General features: G+C 61.6%; 2 protein-coding genes across 5 annotated transcripts; both read right to left on the bottom strand.

Moving 5' to 3' along the window:
* Window positions 1–2,578: 2,578 nt before the first annotated feature.
* Window positions 2,579–9,959, bottom strand: CDK2AP2 (cyclin dependent kinase 2 associated protein 2). 4 transcript variants are annotated; one of them, XM_048854658.2, is made up of 4 exons: window positions 9,465–9,959; window positions 4,150–4,250; window positions 3,932–4,064; window positions 2,579–2,955 (listed from the first exon to the last, which is right to left on the bottom strand). In XM_048854658.2, the coding sequence occupies exons 1-4, from the start codon at window positions 9,556–9,558 to the stop codon at window positions 2,888–2,890; spliced, it is 396 nt and encodes a 131-aa protein (XP_048710615.1). In that variant the 5' UTR covers window positions 9,559–9,959; the 3' UTR covers window positions 2,579–2,887. The 4 variants fall into 4 exon arrangements, with proteins under 4 accessions (XP_048710615.1, XP_074985297.1, XP_074985298.1 ...); XM_075129196.1 differs by having other exon boundaries at window positions 9,722–9,954; XM_075129197.1 differs by having other exon boundaries at window positions 9,855–9,950.
* Window positions 9,960–12,101: 2,142 nt separating this feature from the next.
* On the bottom strand, window positions 12,102–18,903 carry CABP2 (calcium binding protein 2). The gene is made up of 7 exons (XM_048854657.2): window positions 18,828–18,903; window positions 17,228–17,398; window positions 15,584–15,614; window positions 15,060–15,194; window positions 14,363–14,472; window positions 13,599–13,746; window positions 12,102–13,417 (listed from the first exon to the last, which is right to left on the bottom strand). The coding sequence occupies exons 1-7, from the start codon at window positions 18,867–18,869 to the stop codon at window positions 13,392–13,394; spliced, it is 663 nt and encodes a 220-aa protein (XP_048710614.2). The 5' UTR covers window positions 18,870–18,903; the 3' UTR covers window positions 12,102–13,391.
* Between the last annotated feature and the right edge of the window lie 3,050 nt (window positions 18,904–21,953).

Here is a 21,953-nt window from a genome sequence, read left to right as displayed (position 1 = left end):
CCTGACTCCCACCACTCGCTGCTGTTAGGCGTGTTGTGGCACACAGCCCAGCTCATTTCCTGCCTCAGAGCCACATGCCAGCTGCTTGCGGGGAAGGCTCAGGAGCAGTGATTGGGTAATTAGGCACCCTTGTGCCAGGGGTCAGTCCCAGCTGCAGAAGCAAAGCCCGCTCCCTGCGCACAGGAATCTGGTGGCTCTAGCCCTCTGCAGCACCCAGACCCACCTGGAGTCTGGCTCAGTGGGACATGCTGGGTAGAGCTCTCAGGGTGAAGCCGGAGGCGATGAGGCTGCATGGCCAGCCCTGCAGGAGGAATGGGAACCCTTGTGGGCCTGGCACACTGAAGGTTTCCTCCACAGGACAGTTTAAAAGCTAGCATCTACCACAGACCCTCTGGATCTATGACACCAGGCATCAAGCCTGCCCACCCCCAGCTTCCTCCTGCCCAGCTCCAGCTCCGTGTGCCTGGGCCATGCACTGGGCCTGCCCATCACCAGTGCCCGGCTCAGACTCAGCCCAACATGTCTAGCACTGTTCAGCAGGAGCCCAGCAGAAACTGATTGGTGCTGGCTGCAACTCTTGCACTGGTATCACGGGTGCCATTCTCCATGCATCAGCCAGGACCCCCAACCCATCCCAGCCCCACCAGGTGTCACAGGCCTGGCAGATGGGTAGGTGGCAGGGGCCAGAACTTCTCAAAAAGCACACTCCCACCCCAAGAGCCTGGCTGTGGACCAGACACTGGGCACAAAGGCTGGGAGTGTCCTATCATGCCCAGCATCCAGGAGAGGGCTGCAATGCACAGGCCATGGGCTGCTGGTACAGCACTTGATCCATTAACCAGAGCAGGAGCACACGTCTCACACACAGCTGCTGAGGAGCAATCGCTGGCAGAGATGCCAACCATCCACAAGCAAATCGACCCAAGCTCGTGTAGCTCAGCAGTTTCTGAGCTGGCCCTTGGTGCCACTGAATAGCTGAGCTCACAGCAGGCTGTCCCATACCTGGCACCAAATAAAAGGTATCTGGAAATGACAAAATTAGCTATTTGGGGGAGGGTTGGATCTCAGGACCCCTTGACTGAAGGACCTCAGATTTTCCTCACAAAATCTACTCCAGTCCCTGCTGTGTTGCAGCAGTTTTCAAGACAATCTCCCTCTGTATAGGAATTTTAAGTGCTTTGATTATTAAAATCAGCTCTTTATTGGGGTATGGAGTAAATAAAGTAATATTATTTACTCCTCATAACACAAGAATGAGGGGTCACCAAATGATAGGGAGCAGGTTTAAAAACAAAACAAAAGCAAGCATTTTTTCACACAATGCACAGTCAACCTGTGGAACTGTTTGCCAGAGGATGTTGTGAAGGCCAAGACTGTAACAGGGTTCAAAAACTAACCAGGTAAGTTCATGGAGGATAGGTCCATCAATGACTATTAGCCAGGATGGGCAGGGATGGTGTCACTAGCCTGTTAGCCAGAAGCTGGAAAAAGTGACAGGGGATATCACACTCTGGGGCACCTGGTATTGGAAGCCAGGACACTGGGCTAGATGGACCTTTGGTCTGACCCAGTATGGTCATTCTTACGAGGGAGGCAATAGCTGAGAAACCCCTTTGAGCAGATGATGGTGGCTGGCACTTCAAACTACTGTTGGCCTGAACATGGAAGCATACACTTTGTGCAAAGCATTTCATTTTTCCATCAAAATGAGTCCCACCTTTGGAGGCCCTTGCCAGAGTCCTAGAGAAAGGAACCACCAGGGAGATATGGTCTAACCTGAATATCACAGGCCACCAGCATCACTCAGCCTTGCTCAAACAACCCCAAATTTAGACCAATACCCTACCCCAGGCTTCCACAGGCACAGCAAGATTCAAACCAATCCAGGTACGAACATGGATTCTAGAGCTCTTATAAGTATCGGCTGTTATCCTGTGCGTGAGCCTAATTCTTCACTGTAGTGGCCCTGCCACCCCACCCCAACCCCCTCCAGTAACAGCGGTGTGTCCCCCCTCCACTCCACTGGAACATGCCCTTGATCCAGGATTCTAACCCTGCAGGGCTCCAAGGGTGAGGCCAGGCTTGAGTGCTGGACCCAGTCATACTGCCAGCTGACTGGTCACGCTGAGTCAGTAGGATGCTTGGCTAAGACAGTGGGGAGGCAGTGCCAGGCCACTGCGCAGGCAGAACACACTTGGAAGGCAGGGGGTTGAGCAGGGCAGGTGTGACTAGAGTAGGGCCAGCACAGCCCCGCCCAGGTGCAATCCCAGCACCACCATGCTGCTTTCCCATCAGCCGCGGTGACTAAGCCATATGCCCCAGGCACACTCCCAACCACCAGCTGGGGAGTGTAGCAGGTGGCATGGCGCCGCATGATGCAGTTCCAGGCTCCAGGTGCTGTGGGCTCTCTCCAGCTAGCCCAGGGAATACAGCATCCTGCCCCTGGTGCAAGGCTGCCTCCCTCCTGTGAGCTGCTGCTGCTTCCAAGGCCCTGGGAGGCCCCAGGAACCTGCTGTGGGAGGGACCCACTCCTTCCTCGTCACTGGGGGCAGCACAAACCACAAGGGCCAGAGGCAGGTCAGAATCCCAATGCTTTCTTTTATTGAGTTATAAAAACAAACATGTTATAAAGATGCGAGAAAAGCCGCTGGCTCCTCTCCCTGGAGATCTCTGCAGCATGGTCCAAGCGCCAGCTTCCCCAGCGCTGACTGCCGGCAACAGCTGCACTCCAGCAGGACCCGCTCCAGATCCTCGGCTGATGAATGCTGAAAGGTCCGTGTGGGGTATGGGAGAGCCGGGTCTCAGGTGGGAAGGTCCGTGGGAGGGCAGATCTCCAGGTTCTCAGATCCTCATTGGTGGGAAGGTCCATGGGGCAGGGCAGCAGCTGTTACGTACGGGCATTGCGCTCTGTCTCTGCCAGACACTCTCTCACCAGCGCCCGGGCGTGGATAATGCCTGGAAGGGGAAAACCCAAGGGAGCCTCAGACCTGCCGAATGGCCTCCGAACCCAGCCCAGCAGGGCACAGTGCCAGGGCCACACCTAGGCCACTGCAGGGATCCAAGCACTTTTGGAGCTCTAGGAGGTCTGGCACCAGCTCATAGCCAGGAGCAGAATGCCCACAAGCAGAGCTGAAAGGGTAGCATCAGCCTTGTGGGAGAGGCACCAGCCAGCCCTCTGACCCCCCTGTCCAGGAAAGACAGAGTGGATCCTGACTCCTCAGGCTCCACTCACATGGCACTGCGCCATCGGCACTGCAGGCACTGGCAGGGAGCTGTAGCTTTAAGTGGCTGCACGGGGGCACTCTCAGCTTTAGCCTGTGAGGGACGTTTCTCCTCTTTGCCTCCCTGTTGGGCAGGGATAGAGGGGACCTTACACTGGGCAGAGGGGTGAACTCCTCCTTCCCATCCGGGAACTAGCTGCCCCACAGCCCCTCACCCCAGTATCTGCCATTGCACCCGACAGCAATGCCACTGCCAGGAAACAACGCGAACAGAGCAATTGTCTTCATGGGGTTCGGCAAGAACTGCCACTGAGATGCCTGGGGCAGCCCCTGCCCCCTCCCAGGGACTGGTTCAGGCTCACTGCAGATTCAGGCAGCGTCGGTCACAGCCAGGGCAGCTCCCGACCCCCAGCACCAGCAACGGGCTCAGACTCAGGCAGCGTTGCTGTGTCAGTCATGCCCAGGGCAGCTTCCTCGCCCCGCACGACCCACCAATGGGCCCAGGCTCTCTGCAGCCTCAGTCAGCCTCACTGCACTGATCACATCTGGGGCAGCTCCTCCTCCCCCCCCCAGCAATTGGCTTAGGCTCTCTGAAGACTCAGGCTGCAACAGTCACACCCGAGGTAACTCAGGCTCTCAGCAGATGGCTCAGACTCTGTGCACAGTCACTGAGTCAGTCACACCCAGACTGACCCCCCAGGGCCTCGTACCTCGTTTCAGCCGCTCCATGGCACTCTTGCTACCTGCATAGGTGGGTCGAATCTCTTTGCCCATCTCCTCAATGACTGAGAGTAGGTCAGTGTACGTGCTCTGGGAGCCCTGGGAACCTGGTGGCTTCATGGCCTGCAAGGGGCAGAGAGAGCATGAGAGAGCCAGCCCTCCCCAGGCCGTGCTGGAGCAGGCAGCAGAGGTGGGGGCAGCAGCTCACCTGCACGTAGCCCATGGACGGGGGGCCAAAGTCGTTGAAGAGGGGCCGGAAGGGGGCAGAGGCTCCAGGGACAGATCCAGATGGCGATGGGACACTCGTGGCTGAAAGAGATGAGAAAGGAGAGGGGAGGTCACCCAGGTAATAGCAGCCCTGTTCCTGCCCCAGTGCCCTGTGGCCAGCACCATCCAGCACACAGGCCCCTCCCAACCCTGCTGTGGGCTGCAGTGACGCTAGAGGCTATCCCGCTCACAGCACATGGTGTTCCTTCCCCCTGCTGTGCGGAGTGGGTGAGGGAGTGGATTGGATCTGCTGGGCTTCGGTTGGGGCAGGGCTCTAGCCCTGGTGCTGTTCAGTGATCTCTGGCCTGTGCCATTCGCTGTCACCACAAACCGGAGGGAAGAATCTGCTGCTTCCTCCCTTTGCTTCAATGTCCCCTGTAGTTCCCCCCGATCTATCGCCACCTGCCTATATAATAGCACCCAGGCTGTGCCTCACTGCTAGAGCTACAGGACACGCCCCACCAACCCCTACAAGCTTGTCTAGCTGGGCTCCTACACTGGCACCGTCAGCATGGTAACCAGGGCTTCTGCAGGGACTGCCTTGCCTCTGACAACAATCAGGGACTAGTACAGGCCCATGGCCTGAGAAGCACCACCACCACGCAGCCCATCCCCCTTCCTTTGGGCTCAATGCAGCCTATGACACTATGGCTCTTCCCTGTGGTGCTCCCGCCCCATGGAGGGCTCAGTTCCACTCTCAGCCCTGGCCACCTTCCTGGGGCCGAGAGGCTGGGCGCAGGGCTGGGAGGAGACCAGGGCTCTCGCCCGCTCGTTGTGCAATCCTACTTGCCCGCTGTGCCATGGGCAGAGTGCCACTGACTGAGCTCTGCCAGGTGCTGGGAGCATTAACCCCAGCTCACAGCAGCACCACAGGCTTCTCTCCCCACACCCTCCGCTGGCCTTGGCCACAGGAGCTGACAGGTTTAGCTCAGCTTCCTGCAACCAAGTGTTGCAAAGGAACAAAAGCCTATCTTGAGCAAGAGCTGCCTCCGCCCCACAACCCCATCTCCACACTGCCCCTCCTACTCCCAGCCTGCACTTGCTCCACTGTCCATAACCTGGGCATCGTCCGTGACGCTTAATTCTCTCCTTCCCCAGCCTTGGGTCTGTAGCTCAGCCCACCACCCCAGTGCTGCCTCCCCAAGTCCCTGCTCTAGCATGCTGCAGCTGCCTTCCTCTGGGCACAAAGCAGCATGGGTATCTCCATGCATGCAGCTCACTTGCCTTCCCTCCAGATCCCAACAAGTCACCCTGCTCTCCAGAGGCTTCTCAACACCACTCCAGCCTCCCTCACTGGCCTGCTGTCTCACTCAGACCTTCCACGTCTAGCCTCCTGCATAGCACAGGCCAGGGAACCCACCCAGCCCAGCTATCTCCTGCCTCCCCTGCTTCCTCCACTTGGCCGGCACCAGCTCCTCACAAAAGAATCAATGTCAGAGCTTCCCGCACGTCCTCCCTCATCTGCTTCACCAACTTCTCTCTCACTTCAAGTCTCAGCTACAAGCATCTCTCCATTTGCCTCAAGTCACCTGCAGTATCAATCCTGGCTTAGAGAACTCCTTGTTGGACCAGAGAAGTGGGAGACTCCTGGGTCCCTCATGCAATGGTTTGGCACAAAATATCTTTTCTCCCAGCTGTATGACAGACATTGACATGAGACAAAGTCCAGATGTTTAAACCTGCTGACTAAGGTCTTGTTTACACAGGGTGGTATTGCAGAATAGCTGTTCCATGTGTGGATGCTCTTACTCCAAATCAGTTTAATCCACTTCCCATGTGGTTTAAACTAACTCAAAACAAGGCACTCTTGTTCTGGAATAAAAGCATTCACACATGCAGTTAATCAGGAAGAGTTAATCCACTTTTGATTCATATGCCAGCTTCTTCCAGGTTGACTCTCTCGTGTAGACACGGTCTAAGCTTCCCTTCCAAGCTCCACAAATGAGGATTCACTTTTTTGGTGAGGTTACAAGCCTATGGACTGTCCCAGGGGTCAGAGAGTCTTACAGGAGAAAAATGGAAGACAAGATCTGAATATCTAACATGAGTCACACAGGCAGATCAAACCACTACCACAGTACAGCTTTCTTTACACATCACACACATTGGCAGAAAAAGCCAATACCCCTCCTCCCCCCAGCTGTGACATTTCCTGATTTTTGCATGCTTAAAATATGAAGCATCTACTTCAAAGGAAGGTGCAAGATACTCTGCAGCAGCAGTTATGGGAGAGCCTGCCCCATGGCAGAGAGAATATTAAATAATAAGAACTGGTTCTGGCTGGATGAAAGGAATCCCCTGTTAGATATCTGATCCTTTTCTGTATCCAGCTAAGGTCTTGGCCTCGGTGATATCCTAGGGCAGTGAGTTCAACAAGCTAATTGTGTAAAAAAGTATTTCCCTTTACCATAGATTCCTGGAGTTAAAAGCAGTGAGCCTGATGTGCCACATTCCAATGGCATCGAATGCCCTCGTTCCTTGCATTACGACAAGGAAAATACACAGTTCTGCTCTACAGTCTCTAGGAGTCCATTCAGTGTTTTGTATCCTTTTGTCAAATCCCCTCTCTGCCAAGCTGAGCTATCCCAACCTCCTTCCAGGGCTGAGAGTTTCTTGTCACTCATCTCTGAAGCCCCTCCAATTCTGAAGTGACCAGTATTGCACATCATCTCCAAGGGAGGATGCCCCGCTGATTTACAGAAGGGCATGCCGAGGATTTCAGTAGTATTCCCCAGCCCATTCCTCAGGCAAACACAGCGCTGCATTTGCCTTTCTCACAGTTGTTGCACAGCAAGCAGAGGAATCACAGAGTGGTACACAGCAGTGCTGTGAGTGGTGATGGTTAATTTACAGCCCAGTAAAGTGGACGGTGAGTTCAGATTAGTCCCTTCAATGTGCATTACTAAGCCTCTGTCCCTCTGGAATCCCACCTACCATGGTGCTGCTTTCTTCCCATACCGTGATTAGGTCCCTCAGAAGTGCCCTATCAGCATGAGTTTCCCACTCCAGGAACAGAATTGACACTTCTAATGGAGTTTATCACCAGCTACAAATGCAGCTTTTCTGCATTTAGCCTCCTAATTCCTTAGGAGGGAGTGTACAAGATTGCAGAGTTAACTGATCTGAAGTCAGGAACGCCCAAGTCCCAGCTGCATGCACTACCCTGTCACCCGTAGGCAGCATTATGATAACAAGTCAGACTTCACAATCCGAGGTTATTTCTCCAACAACAAGGTGCTCTTCCAGCTCAGAGGCTACAAAGCAGCATCTGCTACAGACAAGCAGGCTCTCCAAGTCACTGAATGGAAGAAGACACAGCAATCAGCTGAATGACCCACACAGCCAAGAAGAGCAGTGGGGACAGGCCAGCTCACTTCACTGCCAAGGGATGGCCCCTTCCTCTGAGCTGCACTCCAGGAAGGCCATCTTGTGGTTTGAAAAGCAAATGCCTGGCCTGGTGCACAGCTCTCATGGCAGGCTGGTCCAGGGGAAAAAGCACTGAAGTGGGTGTCAGATTTGAGTTCCACTCCTTGCTATGCCATAGACTCTGGAGAAGCAAACTCCCCCCACCTCCCAGTCCCCCATTTGTAAGATAGGGGCACCTGTACTTTACTTTCTTAATAATGTGCTCTGAGGCCTCAGAATGAGAAGTGTTACCTAGGAGCTGAGCTGACAGATCGCGGTGAGAGAAGAATACACAGTGTCAAAGCTCAAAGGCAGCAGAGACAAACCTGCCAGCGACCACATTAGCTTCTCTGATGCACAGTGCCCACGCATCTACCCAAGGGGAAGTGGAAAAAGTTCAGTGTAATACTGAAGAAACAGTGTGAGCCACAAGCAGCCTGTGCCAATGGCGCAGGGCAGGGGAAGGCCTGCGGGTGACAGAGCCATGGTACGGTCTGGCAGGGGGGGAAAATCAGGATGTTGATGTGGACCAAAGTTACTGTGAAGGGGCTCTGGCCAGGGGGGTCCCCAGCAGGTGGTACCCTCGGCCCTTGGAGATTTGGTTCAGGGGCTGGGAAGCCAGGTAGGGCTGTGGGGGCGGGGATAGTCCTGTGCATGGGTCTGTCAATGGCAAGTGGGGGGGGGGGTCAGTCGGGGAGCTGGGTTCCTGGGGGAAGGAGGAAGATCTACAATAAAGTTACTCGTGGGGGGGGGTAAGGCTGGGAGGGGGCTGGTCCCCAGGGGGTTCCTTGGCAAGGGGAGGGCTGTTCTCTGCAGGGGTTAGTCTCTCACTGGTGAAGGGAAACAAGGTCAGACACAAGGGGAGCAGACTTCCAGGTTGGGGGGGGGGGGTTGGTTTTTCACTGGTGCGTGGTGGAAATCACTGGCTCCCGTGGGGGAGGGAAAAGGTCCCCGCTCCCAGGAGAGGGGCTGTTCTGGGGGGGAAGTAACTTGTGGGGGGGGGGGTCGCTCCCAGGGGAAGGGCTGTTCTGTGGAAGAGTCATGAGGAGGAGAGAAGGGGTGCTCCCGGGGGAAGGGGTGTTCCGGGGGAGGGACTCAGGGGGTGGGGTCGCTCCCAGGGCAGAGGCTGTTTGGGGGGGGAGTCACTCGGGGAGGGGGGGATCACTCCTGGGGGAGCAGCTGTTCTGAGGGGCAGGGGTGTTTCTCGGGGAGGGTGGGGGTCGTTCCCGGGATCCAGGCTGCTCTGGGGGGTGGTCACTTCCAGGGTAGGGGCTGTTCTGCGGGGGGTGGGGGTTGCTCCCAGGGGAGAGGCTGTTCCAGGGTGAGTCACTCGGGGAGCAGGGTCACTCCTGGGGGGGTCCCTCTCTCCCTCACCGGCAGGCGGGCCACTGGGGGCAGGGGAAAGAGGGATCGCTTCTGGGGGAGGAGTGTTCTGGGGGGACTCACTCGCGGGGGGGTCGCTCCCGGGCAGTCACCGCGGGGGGGAGTTGCTCCCAGGGGAGGGGCTTCCCCAGGACGAGTCACTGGGGGGGTCCCCTGTCTTGCTCGCCGGCGGGCGGGGCACCAGGGGTCGCTCCCAGGACAGGAGCTGGTCACTCGGGCGGGGGGGGGGGGTCGCTCCCGGTAGAGGCACCGTTGCGGGGGGGGTCCCTCTCTCCCTCACCGGCGGGCGGGGCACTGGGGGCGGGTGCCGGGGGGAGTCGCTCGCGGGGGAGGGGCTGTTCCGGGGGGGAAGTCGCTCGGCAGGGGGGTCGCTCGGGCAGGGGGGGTTCGTTCCCCGGGGAGGGGGGGGGTCGCTCCCGGGGGAGGCGCTGTTCCGGGGGGGTGTGGGGGGGTCCCTCTCTTGCTCACCGGCGGGCGGGGCCCCGGGGGCGGGGCTGGCGCTGCTGCTGGTGCCGGCTGCTCCGGAGCTGGCGGGGGCGGGCGCGATGGGCTTGTAGGACATCCCCGAGTCCCCTCCCTGACGCGGCGCGCGACTCCTGGGCGCTGATTGGCTGCGGCTCCGGCGCGGGGCGCCTCGGTTCCCGGGCTAGCGGGAGGATCCCGCACGCTGCCGCTGATTGGCCGGCTGGCGAGGCTCCTCGCGCCGATTGGCCGGCCCCGCTCACCCCTCGCGGTTGATTGGCCGCAGCCTCACCGTCCCGCTGGGTCCCGACGCCGCTCTCGGCTCTGTCCTCACGCTGAGTGGGTGGGCGCGCGGCCCCTTCCCGGCCCCTCGAGCGCGCGCGCTCTGGCGCTCACCCCGCCTGCTCGCGGCCCGTCCCCACAGGCCTGGGCCCGCCAGGCCCGGCGCGCGCCGCTGCCGCCTGGCTCGCTCCGCTCGGTCCCCTCTGCGCCCGCTCGCGATGACGCCTTTCCCCCCCGCGCCTGCGTCTTCCGCCCCCTCTGTGACGTACGCCTCATACGTAATGGCGCCCGCGCGCTCTCTCCCGTCTCCATGGAGAGCAGTGGGACGCCCGGCTGCGGCCTAGGCGCCCTCGGCCAGCCGGTCCCTGGAGGGTCGGCCCCGGTCCCGGACCCGCAGCAGCAGCAGCGCGGCCCGCCAGGCCGGGTCCGGGTGCCCCCGCCCGCAGCTGCCCCCGGCCCGGCTCTCGGCCCTCCGGCGCCTGCTGCCAGGCCGCCGCGCCACGAGGCTGGGGCGGTTCCAGCCTCGGCCCCTGGCAGGACGGGCTCTGAGTCGGCGCTACCGGCACCGGGCCGCTCGGCTGGAGCCGAGCCCGTGCTGTGGCCTGGGGTCCCCCCGCTCCGCTGTGGGGCGGGGTCCCTCCGATCAGACCGCCGGGCCCCTCGGAGGTTGCTCTACAGCCCGTTTGCCCGGGGCTGGACCAGCCTGGCCCCGGGGCGTGGATGGGGCGCCCGCCGCCAGGAGGAGGGCGCCATCGCCTGGCTCCTCGCCGCCCATCGGCCGCAGCTGGGGAGCAGGGAGGGCAGCTTTGGCTGGCTGCATGGGGGCACTCGGGGCCTAGGGCGGGGGGCATCTCCTCTTTGCCTCCCTGTTGGGCTGGGGTGGCACTTTCACTGAGTGCCGGGATGGATCCCCCCCCCCCCCCCCGAGCTAGCTGCCCCACAGCCCCTGACCCCAGGAACAGACTCTACAGCGGATGCACGCTCCCAGGATGGCACTGCCGCCGCCACTGGCAGGAAACAACGCTGACCGCGCAATTGTCCTCATGGGGGTCGGCAGGAGCAGCGGCTGTGATGCCTGAGGCAGTTCCCCCCCCCCCCCCCCGTGCACAGCAATGGGTTCAGGCTCTCTGCAGACTCAGGCAGCATCACTGGGTTGGGCATACCTGCGGCAGCTCCCCTACCCCAGCGATGGGTCAGGCTCTTTGGAGACAGGCAGCGTTACTGCATGAGTCGCACCCAGGGTACATGAGAACAACTAGAAGGTGAATGTTACGAAGCCAAGGGCACCATCGTGCAGCAACTGCTGTCTGAGTGCAGCCCCCAGAGGGCCCTCCAAGCACCAGCTTGGCTTTGAAATCTGATGTCCCAGTGATCCAAGTGTCAAACATTAGCACAGACTATCCATGGCTGCGACACAGCCAAACCCAGTGGTTGCTGGGAACTCACCAGAGCAAGCCCAAAAAGGAGGCAGCTGGGCCCTACTGCTCTCCCCCAGCACCCTGCAGGAATGGCTGCAGCCTATAGGGGGCACCAGTACTTCCACCCAGAACCCTGTCCTGTGACAAAGTGGGAATATTTTGTAATAGTTTTATGACCCCTGTGTGTGCCTCGTTTCCCCTATATGTTGCATAGCTATCCAGTGTGCGGGGAAGGATTAAGTTTACTCTCAGGGCAGACTCGGAGACAGAGGGGTGGGTGACACCCTCCCTTTGTCGGTGGAACAAAGAGTCATTAACGTACTGACTGAAACTGACCCAGACCATCAAGGGGGCCAGAGAGAAAACACAAGCTCCATGACTCACACATCGACACTCAACAGCAGGATGCTCCGGCTAGGGGGGCTGTGGCCTCAGCGTGGCCCTGCCTGGAGAACAAAGGACAGATGGGTCCAGCAGGGAACACATACGAACTCTGGAAGAAGCTGGGGACTCACCTGGGAACTGCTGATGGAAGGAAATCAGAGAGATCCAGAGCCTGAACATGGAGTTTGGGCTACGTTCTTTGGGGAGGTGGGGGATAGCTTTATGGGCAGGGGCAGGCTTGGCTGGTAAATTGTGGCTCAACCAGAATGGTTGATTTTTTAACCCTCAGTTCTCTTTGCTGACCTAAGGCCTCCCTGGGCTGTGTAAAAGGCGACTAATAAACCCAACTGTTTTGAAAACGCTGGCAGGAGTCTAACTCAGTGGGACGTGCCGGGCAGAGCTCTCAGGATGAAGCAGAAGGCCTGGAGCTGAGAGGCTCTGTCTTGGAGGCAGTGAGGCTGCAAGGCCAGCCCTGGAGGAAGAGTGGGACCTTTGGGGGGCTGGCACACTGAGGGACTCCTCCAACGGCCTGTTTAAAAGCAGGGGCCTAGCACTGATCCTGACCCCCCCCCCCAATCTCTGACCCTCACAAAATCTAGATCCCAACCCCATCTCTGACCCTAACTGCCCCCACACACACACACGTAGCCCAGACCCCACTCGCACCAGAGTTGGCAGCAGCACCTAGGGGGTGGTGATGAGAGCTTGAGAAGGGCTGCCCTCCTCCGGTGCCACCTCCTCCCCACTCAGGTGTGAAGAAGAACAACACTTTATTAAATCATTAGTTGGGCTCACAAGCAGAACAGCTGGGGGAACAAGCAAGGGGCACAGGCTGGGTGGGCTCAGGGGGACACACACTCTAAACCTACTGGAGAACTGGACAGGGTTGGGGAGTGGGGCCAGGGTGTGGAAGGCAGCATTGGGGTTGGAGTGCAAGGGTCAGCATTAGAGGCAGGGTGCAGGAGGCACGGTCAGCATGCAGGGGTCCACATTACGGGTCAGGGTCAAGGTGCAAGAGGCTGAATTGGGGTGCAGCGGTCAGCATGAGGGGCGGGGCAAGGTCAGGATGCAGAGGGCAGCATTAGGATTGGGGTGCGGGGGTCTGTGCTGGGGTGCCAGGGCAAGGTTGGAGTGTGGGGGTCAGCATTAGGGGCAGTTTATAGGGCAAGGTCAGGGGACAGCATTGGGGTGAAGGCAGATTGCCAGGGTGGCATGCCGGGACAGCCCTAGGTCAGGGGCAGGTTCAGGATGTTGGGGACAGTGTTAGAAGCTGGGGTGGGGGCAGGGTTGGGTTGCAGTGTTTAGGGGGAGGGCTTGGGGTGGGAGGAGCAGGGGCAAGGTGAGGGGCAGCATCAGGTGCAAGGTCAGGATCGGGGGGGCAGCGTAAAGAGTGGGATCAGGAGCAAGGTGGAGGTGAGAGGGGCAGCCCTGGGGGACCAGCACTTTGCTATAGGGTATGTGCAGGCTGAGTCCATGTTCCGGGGCGCTGGCCTGTTCCGGGGGTTGCAGGCCAAGCTCAGCAGCAAGGGACGGCATGGTCTGAGGAGGTGCCATCCGGGGGTGTGGGTGGAGCAGGCTGGGGGTGCAGACAGAGTGGACCAGGAGCCAGTGTGGGGTCGGAGTGTGGGTGGAGCAGGCTGAGTTCAGCAGCGGGGCCGGCGTGGGGGGTCGGGGTGCACTGTGGCAGGGCTGGCAGTGGAGAGGTGAGGTCCTAGCTCAGTGCTTGCACGTTTGCTGCTCTGGTGTCCAGACTCTCCAAGCTGCCGCCGGAGCCAGCTCTCTGCAGCCCCCTCCTCTCCGTAAGGCACAGCAGGGCTCTTGTCCTGCACCCTGCACGGCACTTGTTGCCTCAGCGTGACATCATTCGCACAAACTCTGCCAGAGCAACCCAGGGACACTGTTAGGGCAGTGAAGGCAAACAACCCAGGAGTCCTGGTACCTCCCCCAACCCATTAGGCCCCCTTCCCTTCCCAGAGCTGGGGATGGAACCCAGGAGTCCTGGTTCCCAGCCCCCCAGCTCTAACCATAAGACCTCACTGCCTTGCCCATACAGTACCTTCGAAATCCACCAGGCCGTCCCCATTGAGATCCACATCCTTGAGGATTTCGTCCACCTCGCGGTAGTTGAGTTGCTGGCCCAACAGCTTGCGCATGGCCTCACGCAGCTCAGCTGTGCTGATCCGCCCGTCCCCATTGGTGTCGAACTGCGGGGAGAGCGCTAGGCAGATGGCTGGGCTGGGCGCAGACCCCTCTTGTCCCTGAACTGCCCCAGGGCATCTCTGCTCACACCTGGACCTGGCCCCTACCTAACCCCCAGGCCCTACCCACCCTGCTACACCCTCAGGACAGCCCTGCCCGTATCTGGCCCTGCCCGTCCCTGGGACTGCCCTGCTCTGTCTGTCCCTGGCACTGCTCTCCCCCCCCCCATACCCCTCGATCCAAAGGCCTGTCCTGCCCACTCACACAAGCCATCCCCCACACCGGCCTCCTGGGCCCACTGCCCCCCTACTCCCTGTCACACCCCCAGACCTGCCCCCTGCTGGACCCCTGGGTTGCCTGCCCTGCCCCAACTGCCTAACCCTGTTCCCTCAGGCACCCACCCCTTGCCCTGGCTCCCCTCCTCATGCCCGGCCCGACTGTCCAACTCCCTCTGTTTGCCAGGAGCCAGTTCAGCTGCCTTGTGTCTGCCCCCTGCTCTGCCCTGTGGGCTATGGCATCAATGGGGCAGTGCCATTGGGGTACAAAACTGGGCACCACCAGAAGCTCATGGCTGGGCCACACAGAGTGTATAGGGCGCATGAGGCCAGGCCGGGCTCTCACCTCGCGGAAGGCGTCCCGTAGCTCCTTCATCCCAATCATATCGGCAGTCTCTGCCAGCATCTTGGGGCCCATCAGCTCCATGAAGTCATCGAAATCCACTTTCCCCCCAGCTGTGAGACATGGACGCTGTTATGCGGGATGGGTGGGGACGGGGAACTGCGTCTAGTGTGGGGTCCTGGTGGGGGACTTTGCCCCACGGGAGGCGGGGGTGACGAGGGACCACGTCCTGGAGGAGAGGTGCCTGACGGAGTCTGTACCCCATGGGAGGCGAAGCCTGTGAGGTCTGTGACCCATGGGAGAGAGGTCTGATGCGGTCTCTGTCCTGGGGCAGCTGATGGGGTGTGTGTGAGGGGGCAACCTCACGAGGTCTGGGACCCGCAGGAAGGGGGCCTGATTGGATCTGTGACCCAGGGGGTGGGGGGGCTGATGGGGTCTTTGACCCAGGGCTACAGGGGGCCTGATGGGGTCTGTGAACTGGGGCGACAGGGCACCCGAGGGAAGCAGGGCAGTGGGCGTGTGGAGGTGGGAGCGGGGTGGTGGGTGGGTGCAGGTGGAAGGGGGTCTGTGACCTACAGGAAGGGGGCCTGATGGGGGGTTGTGCCAAGGGCGAGGGGTCTGCAGCCCTGCAGGGCCTGGGCCATGCCCAGCAGGGAGCTCCCTGGCAGGGGTGCTGTGCCTCCCCCAGGGGGGCACGTACTGATCTGCTGCGACAGCTCGATGAGCTCCATCTCGGTGGGCATGTAGCCCATGGTGCGCATGCACTCGCCCAGGTCTTTGTAGCTGATGTACCCGTCACGGTCCTTGTCGAATTCCCGGAAGGCTTCCTTCAGCTCTGGGCAGGGGAGACACCGTGACAGTGCACCCCGACACCATAGCCTGCCCCTCAACGAGGGCTCCCCATGCACCAGCCACTGACAGGGACATGGATCCACAGGAATCTGGGTTGAGACCCACCAAACTCGTTACATATCCCACAGTGCTCCATGGGGATGGGATAGCTGAAGGAGACCCCTAGAGGGGAAAAGCCCTGTGCCCCAGTCCCCATCCCCCCTGAGCCAGCCAGTCGCCCGCCCTGGAGCTGGATCAGAGCCAGCACTGCCTAGACGGGCACAGCCCCATGTCCCTGGGCATGGTGGTGGGTGCAGCACTTGCAGGTGGCTGGGGGGTGGATCCCCAGTGGGGCAGGCTGGCCCCGTCCCATGGTCCCGCTCCCTCCTTTACCTTCTATCTCCTCCGGCCGCAGCTCTCGGTCCTGGGGAGGAAGGAGAATTAGGAGCGGTCAGAGGGTAGCAGCTGCTGCGGATCCTTCCCCCAGCCAGGTCCTGGCCGAGCCTGCCCAAGGACTCCCCTGAGCTCAGCCTCTGGGACCCCTCTGCTAGACCCTGGGTCCACGTGATGGGTGGCCTAGGTGGCCTTTCCATGGCTGCATGAAGCAGGTGCTGGCAGCTCCGTGGGCAGGGCTGGCGTGGGGCGCTGCAGGGCAAGTGCTGGATGGAGGGGGGGGTTGGAGTGGCCGGTGGAGGGGGGCATAAGAAAGAGGGCATGGGGGGAGGAACCGGCGAGGGTGGGCATACATACCTTTGAGCTGGGCGACGGGGAAGAGGCGTGGGAGCAGGGCATGGTGCAGAGGGGAGGCTGGGGCAGGTACAAGCTGTGAGGAATGTGGGATAAACTATTCATAGCACTCTGTCCCTGCCCCTTGGCATACTCGTTCACTCCCTGGCCATGGGAGATCAGGCCAGGGATTTGTGACAGAGCCGCTGGGACTGTCTGGGGCAACGGCAGACCCTGAGGAGACCAGGGGATCTCCCATGGCAGGGAGAAGGGGCCAGGCTGGCTTCTCCAGCAGCATGGCTCAAGGGGGCTCTGACATTGGCCAGGCTGAACCCTGGCTTCACCTTTGGCTCCCTGTGCCAGCCTAAGGCCTCTCAGCCAGGTGGCTAATACCTCATTCTGCCAAGGCTGCTGGGGGTCGCTGCACTCTGCAGGGCTCTGGCTCGGCTGCATTCCCTGCAGGGTGCTATGGAGGTGCTATGGTGGAAGACAGGGTGGCTGGTGCCTGCAGGCCCAGGTTCAGAGTTAAGCCATGGGAGATGGGCACAGGGCAGTGGCCGTGGGGAGGTGGCCGTGTGGAGGTGGGCGCAGGTGGTGGGTGTGAGAGGTGGGCACAAGGAGGGTGGGCACGGGGCAGTGGGCAAGGGGTGGTGGGTGTGGAAGGTGGGCACAGGGCGGTGGTGCAAGTGGTGGGTGCAAGTGGTGTGTGTGGGAGATGGGTATAGGGCAGTGCCTGTGTGGAGATGGGTGCGGGATGGTGTCTGTGTGGAGGAGGCACAGGGCAGCGGGAGTGGGAGGTGGGCACAGGGTGGTGAGCATGGGAGGTGGGTAGAGGGTGGTGGGCATTTGGATGTGGGCATGGGGTGGTAGGCATGGGGTGGTGGGTGTGTGGAGGTGGGTGGTGGGCATGCAGAGGAGGGCACAGGATTGTGCAGAGGTGGGCATGGTGGTTGTGGGAGGGAGCGCAGGGCGGTGGGAGATGGGTACAGGGTGGTGGGAGATGGGCACGGGGAAGTGGCTGTGGGGAGATGGGTGCAGGGCAGTGGCTGTTTGGAAGTGGGTGTTGGGAGGTGGCCGTAGGGAGGTGGGCGCAGGTGGTGGCCGTGGGGAGGTGGGCGCAGGTGGTGGCCGTGGGGCGGTGGCCGTGGGGCGGTGGGTGCTGGATGGTGGAAGATGGGCACGGGGCGGTGGCTGTGGGGAGGTGGGCGCAGGTGGTGGGTGTTGGGAGGTGGCCGTGGGGAGGTGGGCGCAGGTGGTGGGTGTGGGAGGTGGGCGCGGGGCAGAGGGCGTGGGAGGGGTGCGGGTACGTACGAGCTGGGTGATGGCGATGCTCTGGCGCAGGAAGATGCAGGCCGGCCCCACCAGCCCATGCAGCACCGAGTAGCTCTGCAGCGGCGGGGTCTGCGGGGCGGCGTCCGGGTCGTCGGGGTTGTGCCTGCCGGAGGCCGGGGAGCCCGGGGCGCCTGAGTGCTGCTTGCCGTCCTACGGCAGAGCGGGCAATTAGCAGCGAGCGGGGCCCACGCCTCCCCAGCCCGGCAGGCGCTTGGGACCCACATTGGGGGTGGGCTATATTGACAAGTCACACACAGGGGAGAGGGTAGTCCTGAGCGAGAGACAGCTGGACAGAGGAACATGGACGGGTCCGAGCGAGGCTCCCAGATGCCTCACCCACCAGTGCCCCGCTCACTGCATTGGGACACCCACGTGGCACCAACACACCTGCCTAGCAACCATACACCTGCATGGCACTGACTAATTCGCCTGGCAGTGACACACCCACACACCTGCCTGTCACCAACACATCCATGAGCCCCGCTGACACCCCCATCCGTCCCCTTACTCCCCATAGGCCAGCACTGACAGCGCACACCCACGGCAAAGTCCCTGCTGGCCCCCACCCCCATCTCACATCCCCTGCGCCCACGTGCACGACAGAAACCCGCCGACGCTGCAGCCCCCAGTCACACGGGTGGTTACGCAAACCCAGAGACCCACAGTCCCATCCTCAGCTGCTGAGACGGCAGAGCTTGGGGCGGGGTGGGGGGGGGCGGGGGAGGGATGTATACGCTACCTCACTGCCACTGGGGGCCTGATACACTGGCACTGGTGTGTGTGTGTGTACTGGGGCCCCGTGGGGGGGGTGCTGTGGGGGGGACCATGCACAGGCGGTCTTGGGGGGGATGGGCCTGTTGGCAGGATATCAGAGGCCTATCAGCAGGCAGGCATGAGGCAGGGCCTGGAGGTGGGAGTGAAGTGGGGCCCTGTGGGCACAAGTGGGGCAGGAGCCGATGGGCAAATGGGGGTGGCATAGTGGGCATGGAAGAGGGACCTGGCAGCAGGAGTGTGGGGTGTTTTGGGGACTGGGCCCCAGGAGCAGCTTTAAGGGGGGCATGGGGAGACCGTCGCCCATTGGCAGGTGTGGGGCAGAGGCCCACAGCTGGGCATGGGAGTCTTGCATGTTCCTGCCCCATTTCCACTGGGATGGCTCGCTGCCCCTAAGCAAACCACTCAGGGCAGCCCCAGGCTGTGCATCCCGCAGGGCCGGGCCCCCATCCCCATCATATCCTGCTGACATCAACAGGCCCCACTGAGGGGTCAGTGGACATCAGGGACCCAGAAGCCCCCACTCCCTGCAGCAGAGATCCAGTCAGGGCCCTAACACACAGGAGGAGCCAACTGACACCAGGGAGTGGGTCAGGATGAGAGCCCCTCGTAGATGCTGCCACCTGGTACCCTTGGCCCTGGGGTGGAGGTGTCTCCGGCCCCAGCAGGGTGGGCAGTGTGGGGGACAAGTGAAGGGCAGGGCAGGCAGGGGTGAGCCACAGGCTCTGGGTGCTGACACAGACATAGGAACAGACAGAGGGATCAGCGCCCATGCACCCCTGCCCGCCCCGCTCCACCCTGGCCTTACCTTGGAGACCCTCCTCTCAGGGGTCTTGGTGCAGTTGCCCATGGCTTGTGGGCCCCCCCTTGCCAGAGAGCATGCCTGTGTGAGGCTGGCGCTGGCCCTGGCCCTGGCGCTGTGCCTGGCGTTCTGGCCAGGGTGGGATTTTTTATAGTAACAGGGGCCGGTGGCTGCGTGGGGATTTGAGGTTTTTATTGAATATCTCTGGATATGCAGGGCGCGGGGGGGCTCTCTCCCACACACACATAATCCCAGGATTACTCCCCTCTCAGTCACGCCGCTCCGGGCATGGGGACAGCCCCAGCTGGTCCCCACATGGCCCCTCTCCCCCCCACACCCTGCACCTGAGGGGCGCACGGCCCTTCTTGCTCCCGCAAGGGCAACCGGCCGGCTTGCTGCCACTTGGGCACCTGCCAAAGGGGCACTGCTCCCCCAGCTGGCATGCAGCCCTAATCTCCAATGACAATCACCAGGGATTTACAAATCTCTCCCAGCGGCAGGCCGTGCTGCCCCGAGCCCTGTACACCGTCCCTCGTGATTGCATGGGGCGGGGGGGGACACCAGAGGTGACATGTGGGGGGCACATGGGGTCATGCCCCCCCCCCTCAAATTTCTGCCTTCCATGTAGCAACAGCTAAATATTCTCAGGGGACCCATCCAGCGGGGGTGCTGCAGACTCTGCCCCACAGGGCACTGGGGGTGGGCAAGGCTTCCGGCATTCTTGGGGATGCCCAGCAGCGAGGAGTCAACGGCTCCCCCTGGCGGTACTCACCATGTGTCCGTGCAGCATGGGGAGGGAGGGAGCAGTAGGGCGGCGGGCTGAGCACCCCCATACGTGGGGCTGCTTCTCCTTCCCTGCTGCTGAAGTCCCAGCACTTCTCGCTGCCTGCTTTGCAGGCTGCCTTGGGGCGAACGCCACGGGGGCAGGGCAGGGGCCGCTCTCCCACTCCTATAGCAGGGGCTCTGCCCAGGGGAAACTGCTCCCCTCGGGCTGCAGCGGGGCTGGCTCTGCCTTGCATTTAGCAACAGCTTCTATCTGAGACTACTGGTGTCTGCAAATGCTCACTGGGGGCATCGTGCCAGCAGGGACCTGGTCCCAGCAAGCCTCTGGCAGGCATCTGGCTTGGCTGCATTCGCTGCAGGGAGCCACAGAGAGAGACGGGGTGGTTGGTGCCTGCACAGGCCCAGTGGAGGCCGTGGGCCTGCCCCCGTGGAGCGGTGTCACAGCCCAGAGCCCACTGATCCACGAGGGTGCTGGCGGGTCTCACCATGCTGCCCAGCTGCCAGCCTGCTTCTGCTCCAGCCTGCGGCATGGCCCAGCTCCCATGCAGCTGCTATGCTGAGAGGAAGTCAGGGCTAAGCCTGGGGCATCGCAAGGCACCTGTGCAGGTGCTGGGGCCCAGAGCTCCCGAAGGCGGCACCATAGGGATTGGCGGAGAGACACCCCTCAACTCTGAGAGCCCAGCCCAGCTCTCCCCACCGGCAGGGCCAGGGAGCATCGCCCAGCCTTAGCCTACCCCACCCCACTGCTCAGTCAAACCCACCTCACCAGCAGGCTCTTGGACCTTTCCCCCTGCAGCGCTGCAGCCTGACCATGCTGCCCGCAGGAGGCCCCACGGGGGAGCCTGACCCTACCTGGCTGGCTCAGGGTAACTCCACCAGGGCAGGGCCTGGCCTGGGCAACTGGCTGGGGGCATTACTGGGATATCACTCCAGGGACCCCCCACCCCTGTCCCAAGCAGCTCCTTCCCTGGTGTCCCTCACCCTGCCCCAGCTCCCTCCCCACCACCCCATCTTTCCCACCGTTCCCCAATCCTGCCCCATCCCTGCTGCCACCCTGCTCCCCAATCTTGCCCCACCCTGCCCAATCACCTGCCCAAAGATGGAGCTGAGCAGGGGCACCAGGTCCTCGGCACCCTGGGACCCCTCCGCAGGGGCCAAGCTGGCCTTGCCCGACGACGCCTCCTCCTCCGGGCTGCGGGCTCTGTGCCTTTCCCAGCAGGGCATGGCCCCCCTCCCTGTGTGCCCTGCGGGGCCAGGCGGCTCTTCGACCCGCTGGCTGCGGCCACCCCTTCTGCGCGACCCCTGCCTGCTGGCTGGCCGCTGGCAGGAGATGCTCCGGGGGGCCGGGCAGGGGAGCCGGGGCTCGGGCATCTCGCCACTCAGGCGCTGTGACTGACGGAGGAAAAGGAACATGCCAGGGATGCTGAGCTCCCTCCTCCTCCTCTTCTTCCTCCCACCTCTTCCCACTGTGCTCCCTCTGTCTCTCCTCTTCCTCCTCCCCCTGCCACTGCCACACTCCCTCCTTCCCTCCTCTTCCTCCTTCCTTCTCCTGTCACTGGGCTCCCTCCTCCACTCCTCCTGCCACAGGCCTTCCCTTCCTCCCTCCTATGCTCCCTCCCTTCTCCCCCTTCCACACTCCTTTGCTCCCTCCATCCTTCCCTGGGCCTGCTGCACTCTCTCCCACCCTGGCACCCTCCCGCTGGCTGTGCTGGGTGGCTCCCGGCTCCCTTCTCTCTGTGACTTGAATGCAGGCTCCCAGAAGGGCAGGCTCCAGCTGGCAGCTCTGTCCACCCCCACCCCCCTTGCTCTGGTCCCCTTCCTGCTGCCTCTCTGAATCAGGTTCCCTCATTGCCGGGAGTGAGATTGCAGGGGGGCGGAGGGGGAAATTGGATCTGAGGGGTCAGACACGCGACCTGGCCCCTTCTCCGCCAGGTAAAACTACCCGTGCCGCCCGAAACCGGAGAGTGCCTGGGGCTGCCAAGGGGATGGTGAGAGTGGGGCATCCTGGCTACAGCACCTGGCCTCTCCCAGCAGGGGGCGCCGTGGGGAGTGGGGCAGGAGTGCTGGCTGGGGGGAGAGCAGTGGAGAGGGTAGGGTTTGGAGGGGGTAGGCTGACTGTGGGGTTTGGGGAGGTGGGAGGGCTTTCTCCTTTCTTGTGGTCGTGGCTGTGAGGCTGGTTGCAGGAAGGGGGGGGTTCCTGGCTGCAGCCGGGTGGGGTTGCGAGACCAATGCAATCCCAGCCAGCTTCCTTGTGCATCCGTAACTGGATGCCACCTGCCCAGCACCATGAAATCTGAGACAGTGGGCACTGGCCCAGCTCCCCCCGCCAGCTCCCCAGCCGCTCCCTAC

Source organism: Caretta caretta, chromosome 6 (genome assembly GCF_965140235.1).
Source record: "Caretta caretta isolate rCarCar2 chromosome 6, rCarCar1.hap1, whole genome shotgun sequence".
NCBI classification, from domain to species: Eukaryota; Metazoa; Chordata; order Testudines; family Cheloniidae; genus Caretta; species Caretta caretta.
The sequence above is the reverse complement of the archived record's forward strand: the minus strand, read 5'-3'. Positions and strand labels throughout refer to the sequence as shown.